We start from the raw sequence: 22,517 nt of genomic DNA, 5'->3' as shown, positions 1-22,517 counted from the left end.
TATATCTTATAGATTGAGCTTATCTTGCTCTAATCCGTCCTCATCTGGAGTTCGCATCCTCCATCTGGTCACCATATCAACAATACCTCATAGATAAGTTCGAATGTATACAGAACAGAGCTAGTCGATTCATAGCGCGTAATCAAAGCTACCCGTCCAGCGTAACACAGATTAAACATAGCCTTGCACTCGAGCCACTGAAAATTCGCCTCGACATCTCACTTTTATCCCTATTTCACAAACTCATCCACACCAGCATGATGCCATCTGTTCACCTTAATCTAGCGCATCAAACTTCGAGCAGACTACATAACACCTTTAGCTTATCACGCATGTACGGCAATACTAACGCTTTCAACCAGTCGGCTCTTCCACGAGCTATTCGTTAGTGGAATGATTTGCCAGATGATCTTGTGTCAGAACAAGACCACACAAAGTTCTATCATACTCTTAAAAATACTTATGCACCAAAAACTGCTCTATCGCATCTTCGTAATCATCAGTGTTTATAGGACTGTTGCCGATGTTTTTGCGCTATTGCTAGGTTATAGTTACTGTCATAATAGTTTTTGTTTGTATTTCACCTTCACATACTGTAACTCACTTTTTAGTATGTAGATAGAGAGAGAGATAAAGACACAAGGAAAGACAGGGAGGTTAACCAGACGCACATCCGGTTTGCTACCCTGCACTGGGGAAGGGATAAAGGGGAGAAAAGAGGTTGCACAAAGATGAGAAGGTACACACAATCACGAGCACGTATTTTGCTTAGATGTCCATAAGTTGAACTGCATTTTCTATTATATTCATTATTTGCCTATGTATATGTAGATATTATGTATATATATTTTTCTAACATATTATCTGTACCGCCCCCCTTAAACAATGCTCCTCGAGGGCTCTGTAAGGTACTGTAAATAAAAAAAAATATGCGCTTTCCTTTCACGCAGGCTTCGAAAAGTAAGGAGGCCGTGATGGGCAAGGACTACGACACGATGTGCAAGGACCTCTACGATTCGATGGAGCGTGAGACCGACCTCCGGGAGCAGCTTCGGTTCGCCGAGGAGGAGAACAAGACGATTCGACGCAAGCTGAACAACATCGAGCAGGAGAACGAGACGCTCATGCTGCAGATCCGCAAGTTGAGCGGCAAGCGCGACAGCCTGTCGGAGAACAGCGACAGCGACGAAGAGGTGTCGCTCGAGGAACTGCGCATGCAGTTTGAGCTGCAGGAGCAGGAGACGAGCGTGCTGCGACGCAAAGTCGAGGAGAAGGAGCAGCAGATCGAGGGCCTCGAGAAGGAGGTCAAGTACCTTCAGGTGCGTAGCTTCCACGAAGGTACGGTCTGACAGAGCGGAGGTGAGGAAGAGATGCTATTTCTGCGATTGCGAGGAGACTTGGGATGTGCTAGGGAATCCCCCGTCTAACCTCACACTTTCGTTGCGTAGTGTGGTACTTTTTCGTAGCGTGGGAGCAAATAATATTCATGAAAGAATAAGAAAGTAATGATAACCGGTGTAACTCTCTAGGGTCCAGCAGCTCACACTTGGACATCATGAGGTTAGGGAGGAGTAACGGTTAGAGAGAGAAGGAGAGAATCGAGGTGATCTGTTCAAATATATACAGAAACAGAAGCAATGTACTAATTGCTAATGTGCTAATTAGCATATGTACGCTGAGATACGTAATGTCTCATATTGTGGTTTACCAATGAGGCCTAGCAGAGGACGTGCGTAGCTGGAGAAATGAAGGAAAATGAACGTTGTAGGAGGGGGCAGCGTCAACCGTTAATCTATAATCAAGATACATGGCTGAGTGAATTTTCATTAATTGTGTATACTTAAACAAAACTGTTTATTTTTTTTTGGGGGGGGGGGGGCGTTATAAGTAACATTCATGTTAAAAAGGAAATTTTTTATAGCGTAAATAAGGTGTAGGTGTGTGGGGTGGAGGGTGGAGGGGGCAGAGTGTTAGGTGTACTTTACGAAACACTCGAATCGCAACAGCTCAGTGTAAGTCGAAATGAAATTCAGCGAAATGATCTTGTACACTGGGCCACTTAGTGCATTTCGGCACCAGTCGAGGGAACGAGAGGTCGTTTAAGTGATAACGAAACATAATGGGACTTTCCTGAGTATGTTTACATTTGTCCTCTATTATTATTATTAGTCTTGCCTTTATTTTTTGCGGTGGGTGGGGGAGAGCGGAGGTACCTCCACTACGGCGTCTCTCATAGTGGTTTCGGGATGTTAAACTCCGCATATCAACCAATTGTTTTACGGGAAACTGAGATAGAAAATATAAGTGTCCTTGACGCAGTAAGGAGCGTCATTTATTCGTGGTTATAAGCATCATAACAACGTCAGCTATATATTTATTGTCACGCGTTTGCGATCCACCATCACTTAAATGAAAAATCGCTGCTACTGCACTGAACATTTTGAAATTTCCATTAATTTTATGCTTGCCATTTCGAATAGTCACGTCGCTGCCACTGAAGTGGGAAAATTTCTTTTCTTAATTGCGCACGCGGTAATTAGTTGTAGTATAGTCTGAATTACACTTTTCGAGAGCGATCTAGCGTGTGGCTATGGCGCTGTCATCGTTCGCAGCTGCTACCTCGCCTTAGCTACAAGCTTCCATTCATGCCTGAACTACTGCACAAGAACTTATCATCATGCGGCATGACTACATTTGGCATCGCTATACGGCGTCGGTCTCTGCATATCTTTGACAAAAAAAGTGATGCCCGAAAGCGGCCCATTGGCTGCTCTAGACAAGTGTGATTCAGATTGTACACTTTGTTTAAATGAAATCTACAGAGCCATAAACGGGTCGAGGACATCCCATTGTTACAGAGAGTGAATGGACGCGTAATTCGACCTTATGCGTCATCAGGTAATGAAAGTCTGTGTCGCGAGGGCTTTGAAATGCTTGCGCGTAGATCCATGAGTCGGGGCCTGCACGTCGGGCTTGCACGGCAATAAATGGATGGGATCACGCTAAATTACGGGCGATGGAGTTTTCTTATAGGACTTGCCCGGTGAGTCAGATGTAAGACCACACCTCTGAAAACAAATCCGAATTGGACAGGTGCACCGAAGAATTGTTTCGCGTCGAAGTACTGTGGAAACGTATAGGAGATTAAACGTGCCACATTGATAAATAAGTTGTCATAGTAAGATCTCAGATTTGATTGATATGTGGGGTTTAACGTCCCAAAACCACCATATGATTATGAGAGACGCCGTAGTTGAGGGCTCCGGAAATTTCGACCACCTGGGGTTCTTTAACGTGCACCCAAATCTGAGCACATAGTAAGATCTGAGACATGCGCTCTTTGTTCTGTTGCGAGGCCGCATGCAGTGTCGTAGCCAAGAGGGTGGCGGGGCTGGGAGTTCAAACTTCCCTATTTTTTTTTTTAGTTTAGCTTGCGTATTTATGCACGCACACATACAAACGCACGCACGAACTTGCATAATGTGTGCTTTAACGTCCCCCTCTCGAAAAAGATTTCTGGTGGCGCCCGTGGCTGCATATGAATAGGTTCTGACCTGGTAACCACCAACAAATGGCGCATAGCAACAGTTTACGGAGAACCGATAAATTCGACTATTCCTGTGCTTGCGATTTGAAAAAAGTGAACATGGCTGAGAGATTAACGTAAAGCTGTATCATTTTGTGGACGCGGCAGAATAATGTCAATAAATTTTGTCAGAACGACAAGGCTACTTGCATAAGAAGCGAACTTCATGCCATTTCTATACCTTTGAAACAACCGGGTTACTTCCTACTACAAGATGTCATACCAAGACCACCAGCGGTGACTATTGATGAGATAATATGCGTGATACGCAAGAAAAACACCGAGATGTTTCAGTGCATGTCTTTCTATTCACTCAGTATAGAGAATGACAATAATATATATACGCTCACTACAACAATATTCGCTATACCAGACTTACCCAAGTCACACCTTCAAGTGGCTTCAATCTTCTGAGCGGAGGAAGAGCCCCTTGAATATATATATACGAGAAATGAGTGTGCGCCTCTAAGCATTTCTGGTCAAGCACCTAGTTCCGGTTTTCCAAATATTCAGGAATGTGTTGAAAAATATATAACAGGGACAAAATAGATTGTTATGATTCAAGTTAGAGGTTATACTCGTTACTTATGATGTTGGAGAATAACTTTACTTAAGACAACAACCAATGAACTTTCAGGATAATTAGTGAAAATTAATTGAATCAGTTCATTGAAGGAGCAGATGGTTTTCTCGCGAGCAGCTGGATTAGTCGTGGCACCTGGTAGAGAAGATCTGAAGTACGAGCTTATATTTAATAATAATATGTGGGTTTAACGTCCGAGAACAACCATATGATTATAAGAGACGCCGCAGTGGAGGGCTTCAGAAATTTCTACCCCCACGGGTTTTTAACGTGCACCCAAATCTGAGCACGCGGGTCTGCAGCACTTCCACCTCCACCGAAAATGCAGCCGTCGAGCTTATCTTTCCACATGGCTTCTGAAATCCGCTTCGGCGGTGCAATCAAACGCAAGACCCTTCACGCCGGTCAAGTGGTCAAGGTGCTCGACTGCTGACTCGCAGGTCGAGGGTTTGAATCCCGACTGTAGTGGCCGCATTTTCAACGGAAGTGAAATGCCGGATGCCCGCGTACTCAGAGGTGCTCAATATTCCCGGAGCCCTCCACTGCGGCTCCACTACATGCGAGTGCGACTAACGGACTCTTACGTGAAGGACTAGAGTCGGATTCTTTGAGCTGGCAGCTTTCTTGATTGTTCGACTTGCGGAGTATATAGTGTAGCAACTCAGTAAAACGGCGTCCTCACGTGCCTTTCTGTAGGAGAAGCTAGTAAGCCAACCGTTCACGAAGGTGGAGCTGCCGGCGCCCCCGAAGAACGAGGCCGACGTGGACGTGTACCACAGACAGAAGGCCAAACTGCTCGAGTACGAGGCTCGCGAGCTGCGCCAGAAGCTCATCGAGAAGGAGCGAGAGAACGAGCGGCTGCAAACGGAGGTCGAGGTGCACCGGCGGAAGGCCTCCAAGGTCATCGTACGCAGCCGCTCCCTGGACAGCGAACTGCAGGTACCGTACGACCTCGCCAAAGTGGTCATGTGCGAATAGGCGCACTTTTAAAGACACACCAAAGTGAAACAAAGACTTAGTTTAGATTGGTGAACTGTGCTCCGAGAACTCCAATCGTCGCAAGTTTCACCATAATGAGTTCATTGTTTAAAGGAGCAAATCGAAGTTGGAGTTTCGTTTTTGAATTTCGCGCTGTAGCCTCCGCAAGTGACTTCACTGATTTCAAAAGTTATGTTTCGTTTTTTCTTTACATTGGCTCGATGAAGTTTCTGAAAGTTCGTGTGTTAGGTCTATTTCCCCACAGATGCCAATGTACATCATTTTTACTGGTTAGAAGCTATCTAGTACTAGTGGACACCGTCAAAGTTGAAGGAACACCCACATTTTCTTCTTGCGCGTTTGCTCACTTACTGAGCATCGTCTCGTGGTAAGAGAGGCATTTTTTTCGGGATTGTGTAACTGTACTATAATAATACACAAAAAAACGTGTTCTTTTTGGGGTTCCTTAGACCATTGCCAATAAAATATTTCGGGAATTGCCGAAAAAAAGTCATAACTTCTTGAATATGATTTTACGAGGTGAGGGAGAGCGCGCAGCAAAACTTTTAGGGGGAGAGAATTTCATAATAATTTATGTATGTTCGTGCATGCGTTTCTATGTAAATGTGGGTGTACGCAGGTGCTAAATTGAAATAAAAATCAGAGATGCCCCCCCCCCCCCCCCTTATTTCAACCTCCGTCCACGTCATTAGCGAGGGTTACAGTAGCGGTCAAATTTCTTGAAGTTTGTAAAGTACGATCTCTAATAGCTTTAGAAGGCAGTAAGAGCCCATCTTTACAAACAAGATGTTATATGGACCAGTAAAAGTGGGCTGATGAGCTGGTTGCTACCATGCTACACCTGAACAGCTCCTAAGGTTGGATGGAGTGATCGTGTACAAACTAAGTCACAGCTTGCAAACAGTGTTTGTCGTCCTCGTCTTGTGTATAGCGCCGCACAAATTCGTTCGGCCTAGCACTCCACTAACGCTGTCAAAATACCATGAAATCACGACGAGTTGGCAAGGAAAATTTGAGGAGGTCCCGTTGCCCTCTTTTTGTTTTTACGCCTTTTTTATAGCTTATGCATCTATGCCTCACACTAATGATTTTTTTTTTGTTGGTACGATGACGATTCAGTGTAAAAAGCTCTACATACTTTAATATTTTATTATCGTTAATTCGCGAGCGTCAGCGTGCACCCTCTAAGCTTCAGATAACTTTCGTATAAGAACAACGTGTACTTCCTCTCGCTTGCTCAGATACCAATAAGCCCCGAACTACATCTTACTTCAATGTAGTCACTCCCCTTACTTGTTTGGTACGTTGCAAGTGCGCAGTAGTAATGAAGCCGAAACCGTTCAAATGACCTTGTTATCACTGCGCTTCACCTCACTGCATGATGATCGATAAGCAAGCCCACATTGCCACTGTCCTCGTCATGTTCAGGTGGACTTGAAGCGGCAGTTGCAGCTGGTGGAACAGGAAGCCAACATTCTCCGTCAGAAGGCACAGGACCTGGAAACCGAGAATGACAAGCTCATGGCCGAAAACAAGCGCTGCCAGCTGCGCCTGAGCAGGAAGCCACCACCCGGCCCCCAAGAACTGCTCCAGCTGGACAACATGGAACTCAAGGAGAAGCTCGCAGACGCTGAGCGCAAGCTCAGAGTGCTTAAAGAAGAACTGGAAAAGGTGGGAAATGCATATGGTCGTCTTAACATGCATGTGGTCATCTTAGTTGTGTCATATGTGGGCATCCGCGGACTACGTTTGACTCCCTCTTCATTACGTCAACAGAAATGCGATGCGTGTCACATGGTCTCACGCCAAGGATGTAAAACGCGGCGTTTTGAGAGAGGAATTCGATTATCTTAATTTGTGGCAGAAGGAAGTACTCTCGTCCCCAGTAATATACGCAGTTGCGAGAGAAACTGCAAACACGAAACAGCCACATTCAACACAATAAAGAATTTTATGATTACCGAAACTTTTTTCCACTGTATAAATAATGCGTAACGCGCGTTTAATTAGAGAAAAAAATGCTCGTATAAGTGCACGTATTCTCCGTGCACTGCGCTTCGCGAAAAACCATCGTGCCACCATTTTGAATGACTGCCGTTGAGTTACACCACTGTCTTTACATCTGGGTATGTCGTTTTCTTCCTATTGCGGCGCTCTTCATTATACTCCACCGTTACTAAGAGGAGCACTGAGTGTCGAGGGTTTTCTTCTTTGTCATCACCGGTAGCAGCGTACGTCCTGTCTGTTGTGGGACCAATCCGTAGCAAGCTTTTTCGGGAACTGAACGTGAGACCTGTGCTCATCCGTCATTGGAGATGAGAACGTGATCTAAGCGTTAAACGCTACTCCAGGAGGCTCGGCAACAGCTTCCTCTGTGTTTGAAAATCGGCGCACATTTACGTAGAGAAAATGCGAACCAAAACAAGTGTACATGTGTCTCCACCACTTCTGTAACTATCAGCTTGCTTGCAGGCACGGGCTGTTGTGATAAAAAGCGAAAAAAAACTTATTGCTTTGATGTGATTTTCGTATGAGTCTTTATATAACACGTATGATTCAAATGTTTTCAGCGTGATTAGACGCGAATTCTTGCATGCAAGATTTAGTACAGCAGCGCCCCCATTTCCGTTAAACTCCGCGATGTAGTTTTACATTAGGAAGCCTTAGAATAGCGTACGCACAGTTTTGCGTTTGCGTTTCGCGCCCTTGCGCATGCGTCGTACTCTACCCTGCTGCGGGCTCCCATTAGGTGACCGTAATTATACCTAACTTACCATAGGCTATACTAAAGCCCCCTATTGGTCAAGTTTGATGGAGTTCAGTGGTGGCTGTGTCACAGGGGCTCTAATTATGGGCTACAGGCTTCATATATACAAAAAAGTATTATCTAGATTGTTCGAAAGTAAACAAATCGTGACAGACACCATCATCAGTGCTGGTTGCACAACGTAAAAAAATATGACAAAATACGTCTAACAACGCTCTCAACTGAGTGATCGATTGAGCAGCCTCGACAAACAACGCCTCACAATCACCAGGTTGCTTGGACCTTGGCCAGGCCACATCCTGGCCATCAAAGGCGAACCAAGCTCTAATTCGGTTATTATTGCTCCCTTGCATAGCATCGAGTTATTAACATATCGCTAAGTGACGATATACAAAAGTGCATAAAAACTCAGCTCTGTTTGGCACATATTGATGAAACAGCGAAGGTGGTAGCGTGCAGTGAGGTTGAATGAAGTGCATGGGATAAAATGATTGCTAGATTGATGTGAGGTTTAACGTCCCAAAACCACCATATGATCATGAGAGACGCAGGGGATAAAATGGGAGTGAACCGGTTGACTGAAGTGGGCGGTAAGGCAGGAGTCTCTACGGAGCTCTTGTTTGCATACCTATGTGAACAAGAGACCCGCAGCGATCTCAAAACATCGGGCTTTTTTTTTAACTTTGGGGAATCTTTGTTTATTAGCAAGCAATATATGTATACTCGCCAGGTGGTGTTCTCACTAACCCTGAAGTACATGCTGTAACGACGAGAAATAAGAGACAACGCCTTTGCTGCAGGCCGGCTGTTCTTATTCTGACTTCGTCTTCCTCGGCTTCCGTAACCCTGCCCTGCGCCCTTGCCTGAGCCCCACTATTTATTATCATTACACTCGGCCCCGACTGCGAGCCTCGTGGGCTACCGACAATGTCTCCGGTGGGCGGCATTGACTATTCCGGGGTGGCCGGGCTCGGCCAAGCTGATATTTCACATGGAAGTTTGTTGAAGGAGATTCCGGAGGACGACACTGGCTGTGACGTGATGGTCGGTGCAGGCGTCGTCCACGATGGGGCCAACGCTGTTGACTTGGACAAGATGCCGCTAGCAGGAGATACAGACTCCTGCAAAGTGGCCGCGTTGGTTTAATCTCGTCGGTTTGAGCATCCTGTCGCAGTCGTGTTACAAATGCTGGAAATAGTCCACGCTGCACCGTCACCTGCTGCACTGAGCGTCGACGCCTGCGTTGCTTGCGGTGTGGCAAGGGGCGTCGGGGTGTCTTTGTAGTCATCTGAGAGCCGAGTTCAGGTTGCAGCTTGAGAGGCAACGCGTGCTCTTGCAGCACTGCCTTTGTCGGACTCATGCTCAAGCTGTTTATTCCTATAGTTTCACGTGCAGTAGAGCCTTCATTGTCAGATGACCTGTCACTAACCGGAAGTATTACCTTCTCTGGTAGGTCTTTGTTGACAGTGACTTTGAAGGAGGCGGCGCTTAGCGTGTGGCAGACGTCCGCACACTCGGCCACAGACTGACGTGATATCAGGAGATGTCGCTTCGAAGTGAGGGTCAACACTGTAGGGTTGTTCGTCCCAGGGTAGGTGGTTAAATTGGCTGTCGGGAAGCTGCAAAATACAGCTGAAGCCGCGAGGGTGGTCTCCTTCTGGGATCTATTCTCGGTAGCGGTCGCGTAAGACTGGGTGGTCGTGGAGAGGTGATGGTGACTCCGTCCAAAAGCAGCTATGAGCTTGTCACTCCAGTCCACCCAGGACGTCTGCCGCACGCCTTCGTATCGATGCCAAGCCGCGGCAGCATTCCGAAGGCGGTCTATGGCCATGCCCCACTTCTTTTGGTCCGTCCACGCTGCGTGATCTCCGACAGCGTTGACGGTTGCCACCCATTCCTTGGCATCGTCCTGGAAGCCGCGAAACTCCGGTAGCTCGAAGGACATCGGCGATGGCGGGACTGCGGGCAAAACTCCGAGATGTGCCCACGCCAAGCAGTTCACTTGCTCTGATACCTCCGTGAGAGAACGCCCGAGATTGCGACGGTTCTCGGGCGAGCTTACCTCGAAGTTTTGTGAGGCGGCCGCAGCCAACATGGCATTGAGTGCGCACAATGTTGGCAAGATGGCAGGACATAGCTGGGAGCTCGACGCTATGAGGGCGTTGGTCGTGACGCGGAGTTGCGCGATGGTATGCTGCAGCTCCGCTGCGCTGTCGTGTGATCCGCACGAAGAGCCAAGGCCCGCCTCTGCGGAGGATACAGTGACTGCGGTACTCGAGGTGGTACAATTGCTGACCAAGGACGCGTGGACGGCGTCCCTTGGAAATCCAGCTGTGGTAGGAATCGTGGACATGGGTTCCAGGGCGCTGGAAGCGTCAACGACGTTCCCAGGCAAGCGGAACCCGTGTGATGAGTTGTGACCTGGTACTGTGGCGTAGATGAAGCGGTCTTGCGCCGCCGGGTAGGCCTCGACGCCGTACACGGTGGGTGCTTGAAGCGCCGACAGGTTGCCAGGTATGGAGGAGGCATGTACGCCATCCCTAGGTGAGAGACCGTGCGCATGGTTGCCGCGACGTGTCGCGTCCCAGGACAAGTTTCCCGGAACCACAACGGAGGCCTGGACGCCATCCGTCGGTGCTGGGATCGATGCTGGCCGCGACGGACGCCTTGCGGGTTCCATCAGCGAAGAAGCGTGACGGCGTTCCTTATCGTGAACTGGTACCGGTAACGGGTGCTGGAGCCGCCGAGGAGGCCTTGACGCCGTCCCCGAACGGTGGTGTCAGTAAACAGCTGCCGAGGAGGGCTTGACGCCGTCCTCAAGCGACGCTTACCGCGGCTGCACGTCGGCGGGCGTTCTGGATGACGAAACCGAGACGTAAGCCGTTTTCTTCGTCGACTGCGCCATTGTAACGACGAGAAATAAGAGACAACGCCTTTGCTGCAGGCCGGCTGTTCTTATTCTGACTTCGTCTTCCTCGGCTTCCGTAACCCTGCCCTGCGCCCTTGCCTGAGCCCCACTATTTATTATCATTACAATGCATAGAAAAGTTATCTATGTCAACTCTATTCCCAATGTGACCACGCTGTATGTGCTGGATTATGTCATTACTCCGTGACTGTGCTTTAAATGCAACATTATGTACAGTCGCCAGCAAGCTTAACTCGAATGCTACTCAGTGTAGCCTGAACTGGTTACAGCCGCGAAGCGCTGAGCGCTGTTGCCAAAATAATACCTTAGTGTGCTTGGATAGTATGCTGACATGCATTGGTAACATCTCGGCGACGTTATTCCAATGTACGTGGTGTAAGCGTCAATGAAACAGTTGCAGGACTCGCTGCAAATTATTTGAGTTAGGATCTGACGACTGCATGCACATCCTGCTTCTGGTTAATTCTTTAGTATCTTATTCGTTTATTTTCTTAGTTATTCTTGTCTTTGTTTGTCGATTCATACTACTATCATGTTGGTAGACTTCCGGCTCTGACGTAGCCTATATCTCCCAATATTTTTTGTATATAAATTGAAACGGGCAGAAATTACGTCATAACTGAATAATTTGTGAAAATGACGACATATATTTCTGCTTACGGAATCGCAGTGGTGCATGATCATTTGTTACTTTAATAGTACTCTACTTGATTCGGCTTTTAAACTGTATATCCGCTCTTCCAAAAAAAAAAGAAGAAAACCTCTACTGTTATTCTAATAGTTTACAATTGTTGTAGAATGTCACGTGCACTGTTGCACATACATAAACACAAAACTTGTAGAAATTGTACAATAAATTACATATCCATGGGCACAGTATAGGCACAAAATATGGAACCAGCGTAATACAACTATCAGCATGGCTCGGGTAGCCGAAGTTCGGCGGTTATGCAGCGAGTGCTCCGGTTATACAGCAACTTATACAGTAATACTGATAACATAAACTCTCATGCCATGCATAGGACAGTGTTACATGGGTTTGACTACTTGGAAATTTTGCTTGCGATTCATGAACACCGTCGCTGTGATTACAGTAGTGTGCTGGTATACTTCGTAGTAAAACACAAGGTCACGAAAGTGGGATGTTGAGACGTGGACGATCGATGCGAAGGCGCAGTAAAGGTACACCTTATATATATTTGCGTACAGCGACCATGACCTAACGATCTACCTTCGTGACCTTCGTCTTAGGCGTGAGCAGAGTTCTTCATTAAGAAAAAGGGGGTAAGGCTGGGCCGCTACGCCCGTTCTTTTCCTTCCATTGCCGTCACAGTTAGTCGTCGCCTGAAGAAAGCAAGCTTAATAATACATGCACAATGAAAATGAAGCGACTACATGCTGCTAACAGCCTTCCTATAGCAGCTGGCTTTCTACTGGTAAATACGAGAATTAAACAGGTTTTGAAACGCACCGGGGGTGGTAATCGGCCACCATTACTGCCAAAAAATTGTGTGGCCGAGAAACAGGTCATATAAAGCAAAAGTGTGAGACAGACTTGGCGGCGTAGATGACTGGAGAAGCCGGTCACCAGCCTGGTACCCCTCCTCTGTCTCCTCTGTGCTCTCCTACGACGATTGTGGTATGCGGCAGAGTTGAGAAACTGTTCACCTCTGTTCCGTTCCACATAACCGTGCTTACTCTTCTGTGGCAGTTATTTCCTTCATTGAAGCAACTATCAAACTTGTTTTAATAACTTTGGCGTTTTCCGTTTCGTGCAGGTCGCCGCTGGAGCAGCGCCATCGGCCGTGGTGATCCAGGAGTACGCGCCTAAGAAGGAGAAGCCCAGCGACATTGAGAACGACCTGATCGCCGGCCTTAAGAAGAAGATTCGCGCCAAGGAGGACGAGACGTCGGCGCTGCAGACCAAGATCGTCCAGCTGGAAGTGGAGAACAGTCGAGTGAACCGTGAGTTCAAGAAGCTCAAGGAAGCGCTCAACTACAAGAAGAGGGCGCCACGAGCCGTCCGAGAAACGGCCACTAGGGGAGAGCTCAAGGACATCATCAGGGACCTGGAGGACGAGATCAGTGAGCATCGCCCGACTTTGTATATCGCAGCACACTGCACACGCATGCGCATGAGATGACGTTTCAACGTACTTCGTAGAGGGAACGGCTAGTTCGTTGAATATATCGTAACGGAAACAGTGCCGTAGGCAAGGACTGTAAAGACACACATGCAACCACACATTTACTGGGCTGATAAATTGCAATTTCAAACTTCATGTACGATGACGTGGTGTTAATATATTGCTTATTAATGTCTGTTTCGAATTCAAATACTACCATACTATTATGAAAGTCGCGGCAGGGGAGGGCCCCTAGAATTCCCTCCATCTGGTTTTATTTCACGTAAAGCTGCATCTAAGTACAGAGCCTCCATCGAAATGCGGCCGCCACGACCGTGATTCAATTCCTAGAGCTTCTGGTCAGCAGGTAGGTACCATAACTACCACACCACCACGTTGCGCACGTTAATAGGCCGATAATTGGCAGTGAACGGCCACTTGTTCAAAGAAGAAACATTTCATTGAGAGGAAGAAGCACGCTCTCTCAGAAAAAGGCAATCATCATGGGTTGCACGCATATAGGTCCATTGAGTTGATCTCCCTTGGCTATTCATTTCGAATATCATGCAGATGACAATTCTGTTTGATATTTAAGTATCGTCAAGTAATGGCGCATCCCTGAAACCGTATGTTAGAATCTTGTTTACCTACCTGCTTTAACTTTTAGTCCTTCTCACTCCCATTTTCCCTGTCTCTCGGTACAGCAATGTTAAAACATGTATTACTGTGAGACATGAAACATTATTTTTCTCTTTTATTTCAGTCAATGAATTCAGATGATGAAAGGCTGAGGGCCGTGCCTTAATTTTAACTACATGTGTTGTACGGCAAAAGAAAGTGCAGGTTATTGGAGAACGCGGCACATAACACAAGAACATCAAGAAGAAGAAAAAAAAAGAACAGTTATACAGAAATGCATGAGCTGGATGAATTTTCATGGAAAAGGGAATATTTATTTTATACCTGACCAATGCTCACAAGGCTGCGTGAATGCGGCGCTCGGCTGAACATGCTCGTGGGCGCTCGGCTGACTATCAACTTCTAAAGCCCAAGTTTTGCACGTCTTGCTCTTAAGGGAATAATTAAAGCTGAACAAAAAGAAAATAAACTCTTTCCTACGTTTTCCTGTGATGAAAATCTTCATATGGGCTTCTCTCCACTAGGTGTGGACGCTTTACAGGGAATTTCATTTAATCTTCTTCGCTCCATGAGGCTATAAATCACTGCCACTTAATTTGGTGTCAAAAAGTTTCATTACCGGCGTTTAAAATAAGGCGAACAAGAGCAGCGTTGACAGTGACTGATAAAAATAAATGGCGCTGAGGGAGCGCAATTTTTAGCCCGGCGTGCAATAAGGAAATGGCCAGGAAATACCATAGGGAAATCTACTATGTACGTTTTGTTTTTTTAGTTATGAGAACATGTTTTTAAAGGCCTTCACGACTACTTAAGGGAAATAGGCACGATCCTTGCGGTCGTGCGACGTAGAAGGAAGGATTAAGTAGGGAGAAGAAAAATCGAGGCTTCCGATGGTGTAGGTCTATGTACTCGGAAAGATCGTGTCAACATAGCTGAAATGGAGTATTTTTAGTTACCGAGACACTTGTCCCCCGGGAATATATTGTTTTGTAAAATAACCCACGCCAAATTATAAGACATCTATGAGCGCTGTATTTGTTGTGCCGTATTATTTATCATTCTCTCTGGGTGGCTGTGTCGCATTTGTTGCACCCTTAATAGAACAACACTGTGAAACGTGTACCGATTTCCAGGTACGGCGCTCTATGGGAAGGGGGACACAACAAACGCTTAAATATATAAGTAAATTTTACTCACCAGTTCACCTTCAGGAATGGTCCGGGTAAACCCAGCTACGCAAAAGAGCAAAATTAGAATAACGGAGTCGCAATGTTTCGTTCAAGACTGCAATAAATGTCCGGTGACAGGAATGATCGCTGCGGCATAGTCTGAGTATCTGCGCTTCTTTTCGTTGGCGATGTGAAGTTGTCGAAGAAAGAACGACGTATGAACCAATTCGTTCAGACTATTCTAACTCGTCTTCTTCACGACGAGTCCGACAATGTCAATCTCTTTGTCGAAATCATTTCGTTCCTTCAAGCCTCCATATTTACGGGAACTTTTGCCTTACGCGCATTTCTTCGCAGGCGAGTTGCACGTGACTCTAAGGAGCAGGGAGGTGACGCAAGAAGGCATGGCCGAGGAGGTCGAGTCGGCCAAGAAGGCACTGGAAGAAGTGCAGCTCAAAGCGAAGCAGCAGGAGACCAAGGTGGCGTCTGAACTAGAGTGCCTGAAGCAGAAAATGGACAAGCAGCAAGCAGATCTGCAGAAGGAGCGGAAGAAAGCAGACGCGCTGAAGAAGCAGCTCGAGAGCATAATGAAGGGCTCCGCAGGTGGCGCCGCTGTCGCTTCGGACGTCATCGAGAAGGTCGCTTCGCTGCAGGTCATCGAGGAGACCGCGGCCAAGAAGCAGAAGGAACTCGAAGAGAGGCTCTCCCAAGAGCAGAACAAGTACAAGGAGCTCGAGCAGCGTATGGGCGTCATGTCCAAGCTGAACGAGAGCCTCGCAGCCAGCGTCAAGCTGCTCGAGTCCAAGGGCAAGGAGCTTGAGGAAGAGGTGAGGCTAAGGACGCTGTTTGAAGCTTTCAGTGAGTGAGTGAGTGAGTGAGTGAGTGAGTGAGTTAGTTGCGCATGCGCAGGTAACCTGTATTTACAGAGTGACACAGACATTACTCCACCTATGTATAATAATGTCCATTGGGCTAGTTCACCAGGCCAGCGCCTCCTGCCAGGCTTAATGTTGATTTTAAGCGTGAATCAGGAGAACCAAATAGAAGAAAGAGATCATGACTATGTGGTACTCGCTTGTCGTTTGTTTCCATGCCCGTGTAAAGGTTGCGTTCTTTTAGATGCGAAGAAGCTTAGGGTCGAGCTGAATTCGGTGTGCGGCGTGACCACCATTACTGAGCGTGCGCGTACGCTCCCCTCTTTCTCCTGTCCTACGCTCCCCCCTCTTTCACCTCGCAAAGTCGATGCAGGAAGCGTCTGCTAACCTGCGCTCGCTCCCCCCTCTCCTCTAGGCATTCGTCCCCGTGGTATTTACACCCCCATTGCGCATGCGTGTATCCTTCCCCTTCTCCTCTCCTACGCTTCCCCCTCTCTCGCCTTTCAACGCCGACGCAGACCAGCGACTGCTCTCGCTGCACAACCGTTCACTGGCCACCCCACATATATAGGCACTGAATCTTCACCTCTAAGGTAGTTCCAGTGGAAGATTTCTCATGTGCGTTGTTGAATAATAAGTGTGTGTAACAGGAGGGGGGTTTCTGCTCAATCCGAGTTTTCGGCATCTCACTGGCCATTAGAAGCGAGTGGCATGTTCTAGTACGAAACACTGGTCCATCGCTGCGTGCTTTGCGCCTCCCCAAGTGTTAAATGCGAAGCATTTCTTAGCGAACTTCGGTGACATTGAGTGTATCTGTGAGCGTAGCCGCTTACGTTTGGGTGTTCTCGTGGTCACCCCTCTAACTTGGTCTGAACCAAAATTAGCATGGGAGGGTAAGGTGGTTTGACAAATATAACGCGCCGGTCAAGACATGATTAATGTCCCAATCCCGTCGCCTACGCCATCAAATGCTTCCTGCCAGACAGTGGCACTTACCCACATGCGGTTATGTGCCGCTGGTATGCGGGTATGTGCCACAGGTGATTGACACTTAGTATCTACCCACGAATGACGAAAACACACATGGGCAATAGTAACGCGTGAGCGTTAAGAAATACGCGGCATCGGCAGCATCGACCCAACGAATGCAAACAATAAATGTCAGGGTCTCAGCTGGAATCAAACCCAATTATTCTGCGTGGTAATGAAGCATTTTACCACAAACCTACGCCAGGTCTCGTAACTACTTTTCAAATAGATGATAATCTTCGTGAAACGTGAATAGTGGTTGCAGTGCTGTGTGCCCAATTTTATAAACATTACACATGTGCTCCTTTGATACAGCTGTCACATTGCCCCACCGTGGTGGTCTAGTGGCTAAGGTACTCGGCTGCTGACCCACAGGTCGCGGGATCGAATGTCAGCTGCGGCGACTGCATTTCCGACGGAGGCATATGGTGGTTTTGGACGTTAAACCCACATATCAACCGATACAGCCGTCACGTCGGGTTAGCATCAATTGTGGTTAGGTGAAATGCGCTGAAGTTGATTTATGTAGAAGTGTTCAGGGCCAGCATCTTCGCGAGATTCAGCGCTTCATATCAGGTTCTGGTGTTGCTAAAACGCATGTTCCATGTTGACATCGTTGCGCAAATGCAAATAACTGGTTACATAAACATATGGAACTCTTCAACATATGTCTGTGCGTGCAATATTTGTATATATATCTAGCATCATTTCATGACGTGTCGCTCAGTAAAAAAATTGCAACACAGTCACCTTCCCTCCACATGATTCGCATGACGTCGATTCGCCAGGTACGTATGATCTGCCGATTTTTTTTTCCTGTGCAGTGCCAGAATGAGTGCCATCGTCAACGTCGTCGTCAGTGTAAGCGTTAGCGCCCGCATTTATGCACTTATGAAACGCACTCTTGCACTTATGAGAGATAAAGATGCAAGGAAAGGCAGGGAGGTTAACCAGACGCACATCCGGTTTGCTACCCTGCACTGGGGAAGGGATGAAGGGGAGAAAAGAGATTGCAGAAAGATGAAAAGGTACACACAATCACGAGCACACTCGGGGAGCACACACAGTCTACAGGCGGTCGCTCAGGTTTGTTGACTTTAGGTAAAGTAGCAGTGCTTTAGTTGCTTTCTGCGCAACTGAGGCAGATGCCCAAGGTCCTAATATCTTCTGCACACAAAATGGTCCGGGGTCAAGTCGATTCAAAACCATCCGGAGCTGGCATCGCTGTGTGTCGTAGCAAGCGCAGCTGCACAGGACGTGTTCGATGGTCTCTTCAGCTCCGCAGTAGTCGCATGTAGGAGTGTCTGCCATACCAATGCGAAAGGAGTACACCTTTGTAAATGCAACACCCAACCAAAGGCGGCATAACAGTGTCGCATCGGAGCGGGAAAGTTGTGATGGTAGCTTTAGCTTGAGCGAAAGATCCAGTTCATAAAATTGACACCTTTGGAAGCTGATAGACGACCAGAACGTGCGTGTGAGATCTCGAGCCAGCAGGTAAAGTTGTCTTGCTGCATCATTCTTTGATAGAGGAACCGAGACTACACGGGTTTCTTCATGGGCTGAGCGGGCTGCATCATCGGCTAATTGATTTCAGGTAATACCGATATGTCCACGCAGCCATTGATATATAATATCATGCCCTCGTGCTAGAGCTTCATGATGGCAATGTCTTATTTCTTGTATCAATTGGTCATGACTCCTCCTACGCATGGCAGACTGCAAACTCAGAAGCGCTGCCTTCGAAGCACTTATGAAATGACAAAGAAGCACATGGGGCAATAATTATATTGTGACATTATCGAGTGAACACCTGATAAGAGTCCACTAAGATATATTCATTCGTCTGGACCTCGATCCCAACGAGGATGCTACGCACTCTAGTAAGTCACAGATGAAGCCTCAAAAGCAGTGCTACACTGAAAACACCCACTAGAGAGACATGTCTAAAATTTTTGCCTAATCACAGCAAGTAATGAAAGTCTCTAAACTATAATAGCGAATGATATAAAAGCTAGCAATTTATGTTGATTGATTGATTTGTGGGATTTAACGTCCCAAAACCACCATATGATTATGAGAGACGCCGTAGTGGAGGGCTCCGGAAATTTTTCACCACCTGGGGTTCTTTAACGTGCACCCAAATCTGAGCACACGGGCCTCGACATTTCCGCCTCCATCGGAAATGCAGCCGCCGCAGCCGGGATTTGAACCCGCGACCTGCGGGTCAGCAGCCGAGTACTTTAGCCACTAGACCACCGCGGCGGGGCAGCAATTTATGTATCTTAACGCTGTTTGTCACTACCGAAACGGAAAGAATTTTAACAGTTGCTTAAGACTACGTTTAGTAAAACAAGTGTTCCTCGATACAGTCATGCAAAATCTCATTCTCACCAGTTGTGATACACAAGTCAATTTCTGCACGAACTGGCATGGCTGGAGTGACGATCCCTATAGTACATAGAGCAGTTTTTTTTGCGTTTTAATTTGTCTATAAATGCTAAATGCTATTTTGAAACGCAAATGTGTTTTATACGAGGGTCCACCAAGATTTCAGTGCTGTATTTCCGTCACGGAAGTGACGTCAAAATACGCATAATCAGAAGACAAAGGAAAGACGTTCTGTTAATGGAATTTCAACCAATGAACCCTGGGTCCGCGACAACAGATGTCGGGTACGCTATCCACTTTGGCATCATGCTTTAGAAAATTAAGCCTTTTATATCAACCACTGCCCTTTCTCAGCATTTTTTGTAAAACGCAGTAATCATCATGATTATGGTATCCGCCATTAGTTTCTTCAGCGCGTCGTTTACCAAGCGTCCGTCTCGTTCGGTGCGTTCCCAATAGGAGAATTTGGTCAGCGCTCCCAGATGGCGACCTTAACCCGGGCGTCAGCGTCGCTCATAGCATCCACCCATACCAAACAGTTATGTGGCGCCCATCGTCTTCGTCCGGCTCCGCTTTCCCTACGTACGCTCTCCCCGCGAGCCATCGCGGCTGGCCAGAGGGAAAACGCGACGTGCGTTGCGTTTCCTTAACTTCGGGCTTAAGATGACCTCAAGTATGGCGTCCAATCAGTCACGCTCTACTGTAAGATTGTTTTCTCTGGTTCCGCTCTCACTCTCAACTACTAGAGCCACCGCAAGCATCTATGGTCACAAGGGCTTCTGTAATCAATAATGACGGATGTTACTCATCAAGATGGAGATGTATGATTAAGTGGCAACGTGGATGCATCCAAGTTAAGCAGTGCTATCGCTTCCAAACAACAACAGACATTACGCAAGCTCCCTCATATACCATACTATACTTTCGTGTTTTTTCCGATTCCTATGACGGAGAGATCAGTCATGTTTTTTTTTTGTTCTTTTTTACTAGGCGTTTCATTTTCTCACGAGTGCTTTTTCGTTTGTGCCTGCAGCTTGAAAAGCGCAAGAAATCTCTTCAAAGCGCCGAGACCCAGGCCAAGCTTCTCAAAGGAAAGCTCGAATCAACTGAGAGTGGTTACACGCAGCTCAAGAAGGAGTGCAGCCAGCTTCGCGCGGAGGTACGTTCATACCCTTGGTGTACATCAGAAATAATAGTAATAATAATAAAAAAACTCCGGTTGTTTTTCGCGAACAGGACTTTGTCATTTCACTCTGCGTTCGTTAAGGGTACGTAATCCTATGATCGAGCACATTGGATTGCCTTAAGCGAAAGGGATTATCCTTACATTTGATTACAATGGGTTTTCAAAGTGATGAAGCACTCAACGCGCTACAGTCCCAAAGAAGCGCGTGAGAATCCTAAAAGGCTGCGCTGCGCTTGTCGTTTACTAAGAAAGCTTTCAGCGATGGCAATGCTTCAGTGTCACTTATGCAAATCTGTAGAGGCACTACTGGCGTATAATCGGGCTTCACTCACCATGTGTGCCAAACTCGTTTTCTGCTGCAGCGCATCGGTTGACCATCTGTGTACTAACGCAGTTTAGTCCAGCTTTTGACAATGGTTCCATGCAAAACATGTCACCGTACGCCTGTGAGATTATACAGCACCGTTTTACTCGTCACAGGGTGTCAATCGTGTCTTGCCATGCAGTTGCAGGAAGCCAAATCCAAGGATGTGGGCGCGTCAGCTACATCACCGGCGCAGGCCGGTATCATGTGGACCAAGGAACGTGAGGAGTTGAAGCGAAAGCTTGAAGACATGAGACAAACGCTGGACGTTATGACTCGCAAGGAGGTCGAGAGAGAGAAACAATTCCAAGAAAAAGTAAGTGTTTTGGTTGTTTATATGGGACATTCCAGGTGCTTTCACTATAGTCTTTGTACAGGTTCCGATCATTCATTTGCTCTCGTTTCGTCTGTGAACTTCACTCCTCTGTGTACTTTTTCCTCTACGTACTTTCACGGTAATATTCTTGAAATTAAAATAATTGATTAGTTTTGTTTGATAATTTCGGTATGAATGACACAAGCAGGCAACTCCGCAAAAACTTGGACCGCATGGGGTCCTTTAAGCCTGAGTACAAGGTAGTAGCTTTTCTTTTTTTTTTTTTTTTTTCGAATGTCTCCCGTGTCTAAAATGGTGTTCAGAATGAATTGCGAACTTTTTAGAGCACTACATGGCCACTACTATGGGAGAGCCATAGGCTGTTCCTGACGCTTACGAATTGTCTACCACGGCAAGGAATGAAACTAGGGACATAGAGCGTAGCAGCGTAGTTGCTTTTTAAGCTATAGCCAAAGCGGCCACAGTTTTCAGGTAAGAACTGCCGCTTAGAATAAGCTAATGAATGCAGTAAGCTATTTATGAACATATTTTCGCCATGTGTTGGTGTCTCCACCTTGCTTTTGTAACATTCTTAACTAGCGTGGTTCACATGACGTCACTCCATGAGGTGAAAGGAAATTGCGGTTCTTCGTATAACGGCAAAGTGGCGGTAATAACGCGTGCACCGAAAATGAACAGTGATGTATGAAAAATTATATATGGCTGAACGCATCCATTTCTCAGGCAGTCGTAACCGCCACCGGATAAACCCCTGAACGGCTTATAATGCTTTTCTTCAATGTGCTTGTTTCTCCATTTATTGCGCGTACTGTGGACATTCCCATTCGAAACCACTTCTATATTGACGAAGACACGTAGTGGCATTGTGTCCGCTGTCAAAAGGAAAGAAGAAAGCCTCGCCCTTCAATGTCGAGGTCTTGTCATTGGTAACCCACCGCCTGTTCTGGCTTCCACCTCGTTCGTAGCCAGACTATACCTTGGAGTGAGTATACGTACCCGTCGACGACGGTGATGCAGTCATTCTAGGAAGTGGGCGTGGCCGCTGTGTTCTTCCACGACGCATTTCTCGGCGGTAGCGTGCACGCGATTCCGCAACAAGCCATTTTGATCGTATCTATCTCTTCTTAAGCGCGTTTGCCACGCATGTGCTTCTCTTTCTTTTCTGTGCCACGCTTGCTGTTGCACTTGCGCAAAGTCTACGCCGAACGTGGAGCCATGTGCTGCCATTGCTGCGCCTAACGGAAACGCGTTCTCCGAACCTGTCTGTAGACGTCGTGGTACACTCCGCATTTGGCATTCGCAGAGAGCTTCTTGAATGTCTGCAATTACTAAAACCTTATCGTAATCGACAATGAGTGGGAAGGGACAGAGATTAATCCCCTCTTCCCCAAATTCACTCGGTAAAACTGCCGGACTTTGAAAAAAGTTCATTCATTCATTTATTAAATTAAGTAAATCATGCCGAAGTTATCGCTGTCGTGTTGTTCTTCAACGTGTTTCAGACTGGTTATTTGACGCTCTCACAGCGTTATCTTAC

General features: G+C 46.8%; 1 protein-coding gene across 1 annotated transcript in view; it reads left to right on the top strand.

Annotated features, from left to right (window-relative positions):
* LOC119170360 (uncharacterized) overlaps positions 1-22,517 on the top strand; it is a 57,148-nt gene that overhangs the window by 5,353 nt on the left and 29,278 nt on the right. The window contains exons 2-8 of the mRNA XM_037421498.2: positions 951-1,319; positions 4,866-5,108; positions 6,597-6,839; positions 12,643-12,949; positions 15,156-15,625; positions 20,127-20,252; positions 20,786-20,959. Coding sequence (XP_037277395.2) covers positions 951-1,319; positions 4,866-5,108; positions 6,597-6,839; positions 12,643-12,949; positions 15,156-15,625; positions 20,127-20,252; positions 20,786-20,959 — 1,932 coding nt within the window. The remainder of the gene's footprint in view (positions 1-950; positions 1,320-4,865; positions 5,109-6,596; positions 6,840-12,642; positions 12,950-15,155; positions 15,626-20,126; positions 20,253-20,785; positions 20,960-22,517) is intronic.

This window comes from Rhipicephalus microplus, chromosome 2 (assembly GCF_043290135.1).
Source record: "Rhipicephalus microplus isolate Deutch F79 chromosome 2, USDA_Rmic, whole genome shotgun sequence".
NCBI classification, from domain to species: domain Eukaryota; kingdom Metazoa; phylum Arthropoda; class Arachnida; order Ixodida; family Ixodidae; genus Rhipicephalus; species Rhipicephalus microplus.
The sequence above is the reverse complement of the archived record's forward strand: the minus strand, read 5'-3'. Positions and strand labels throughout refer to the sequence as shown.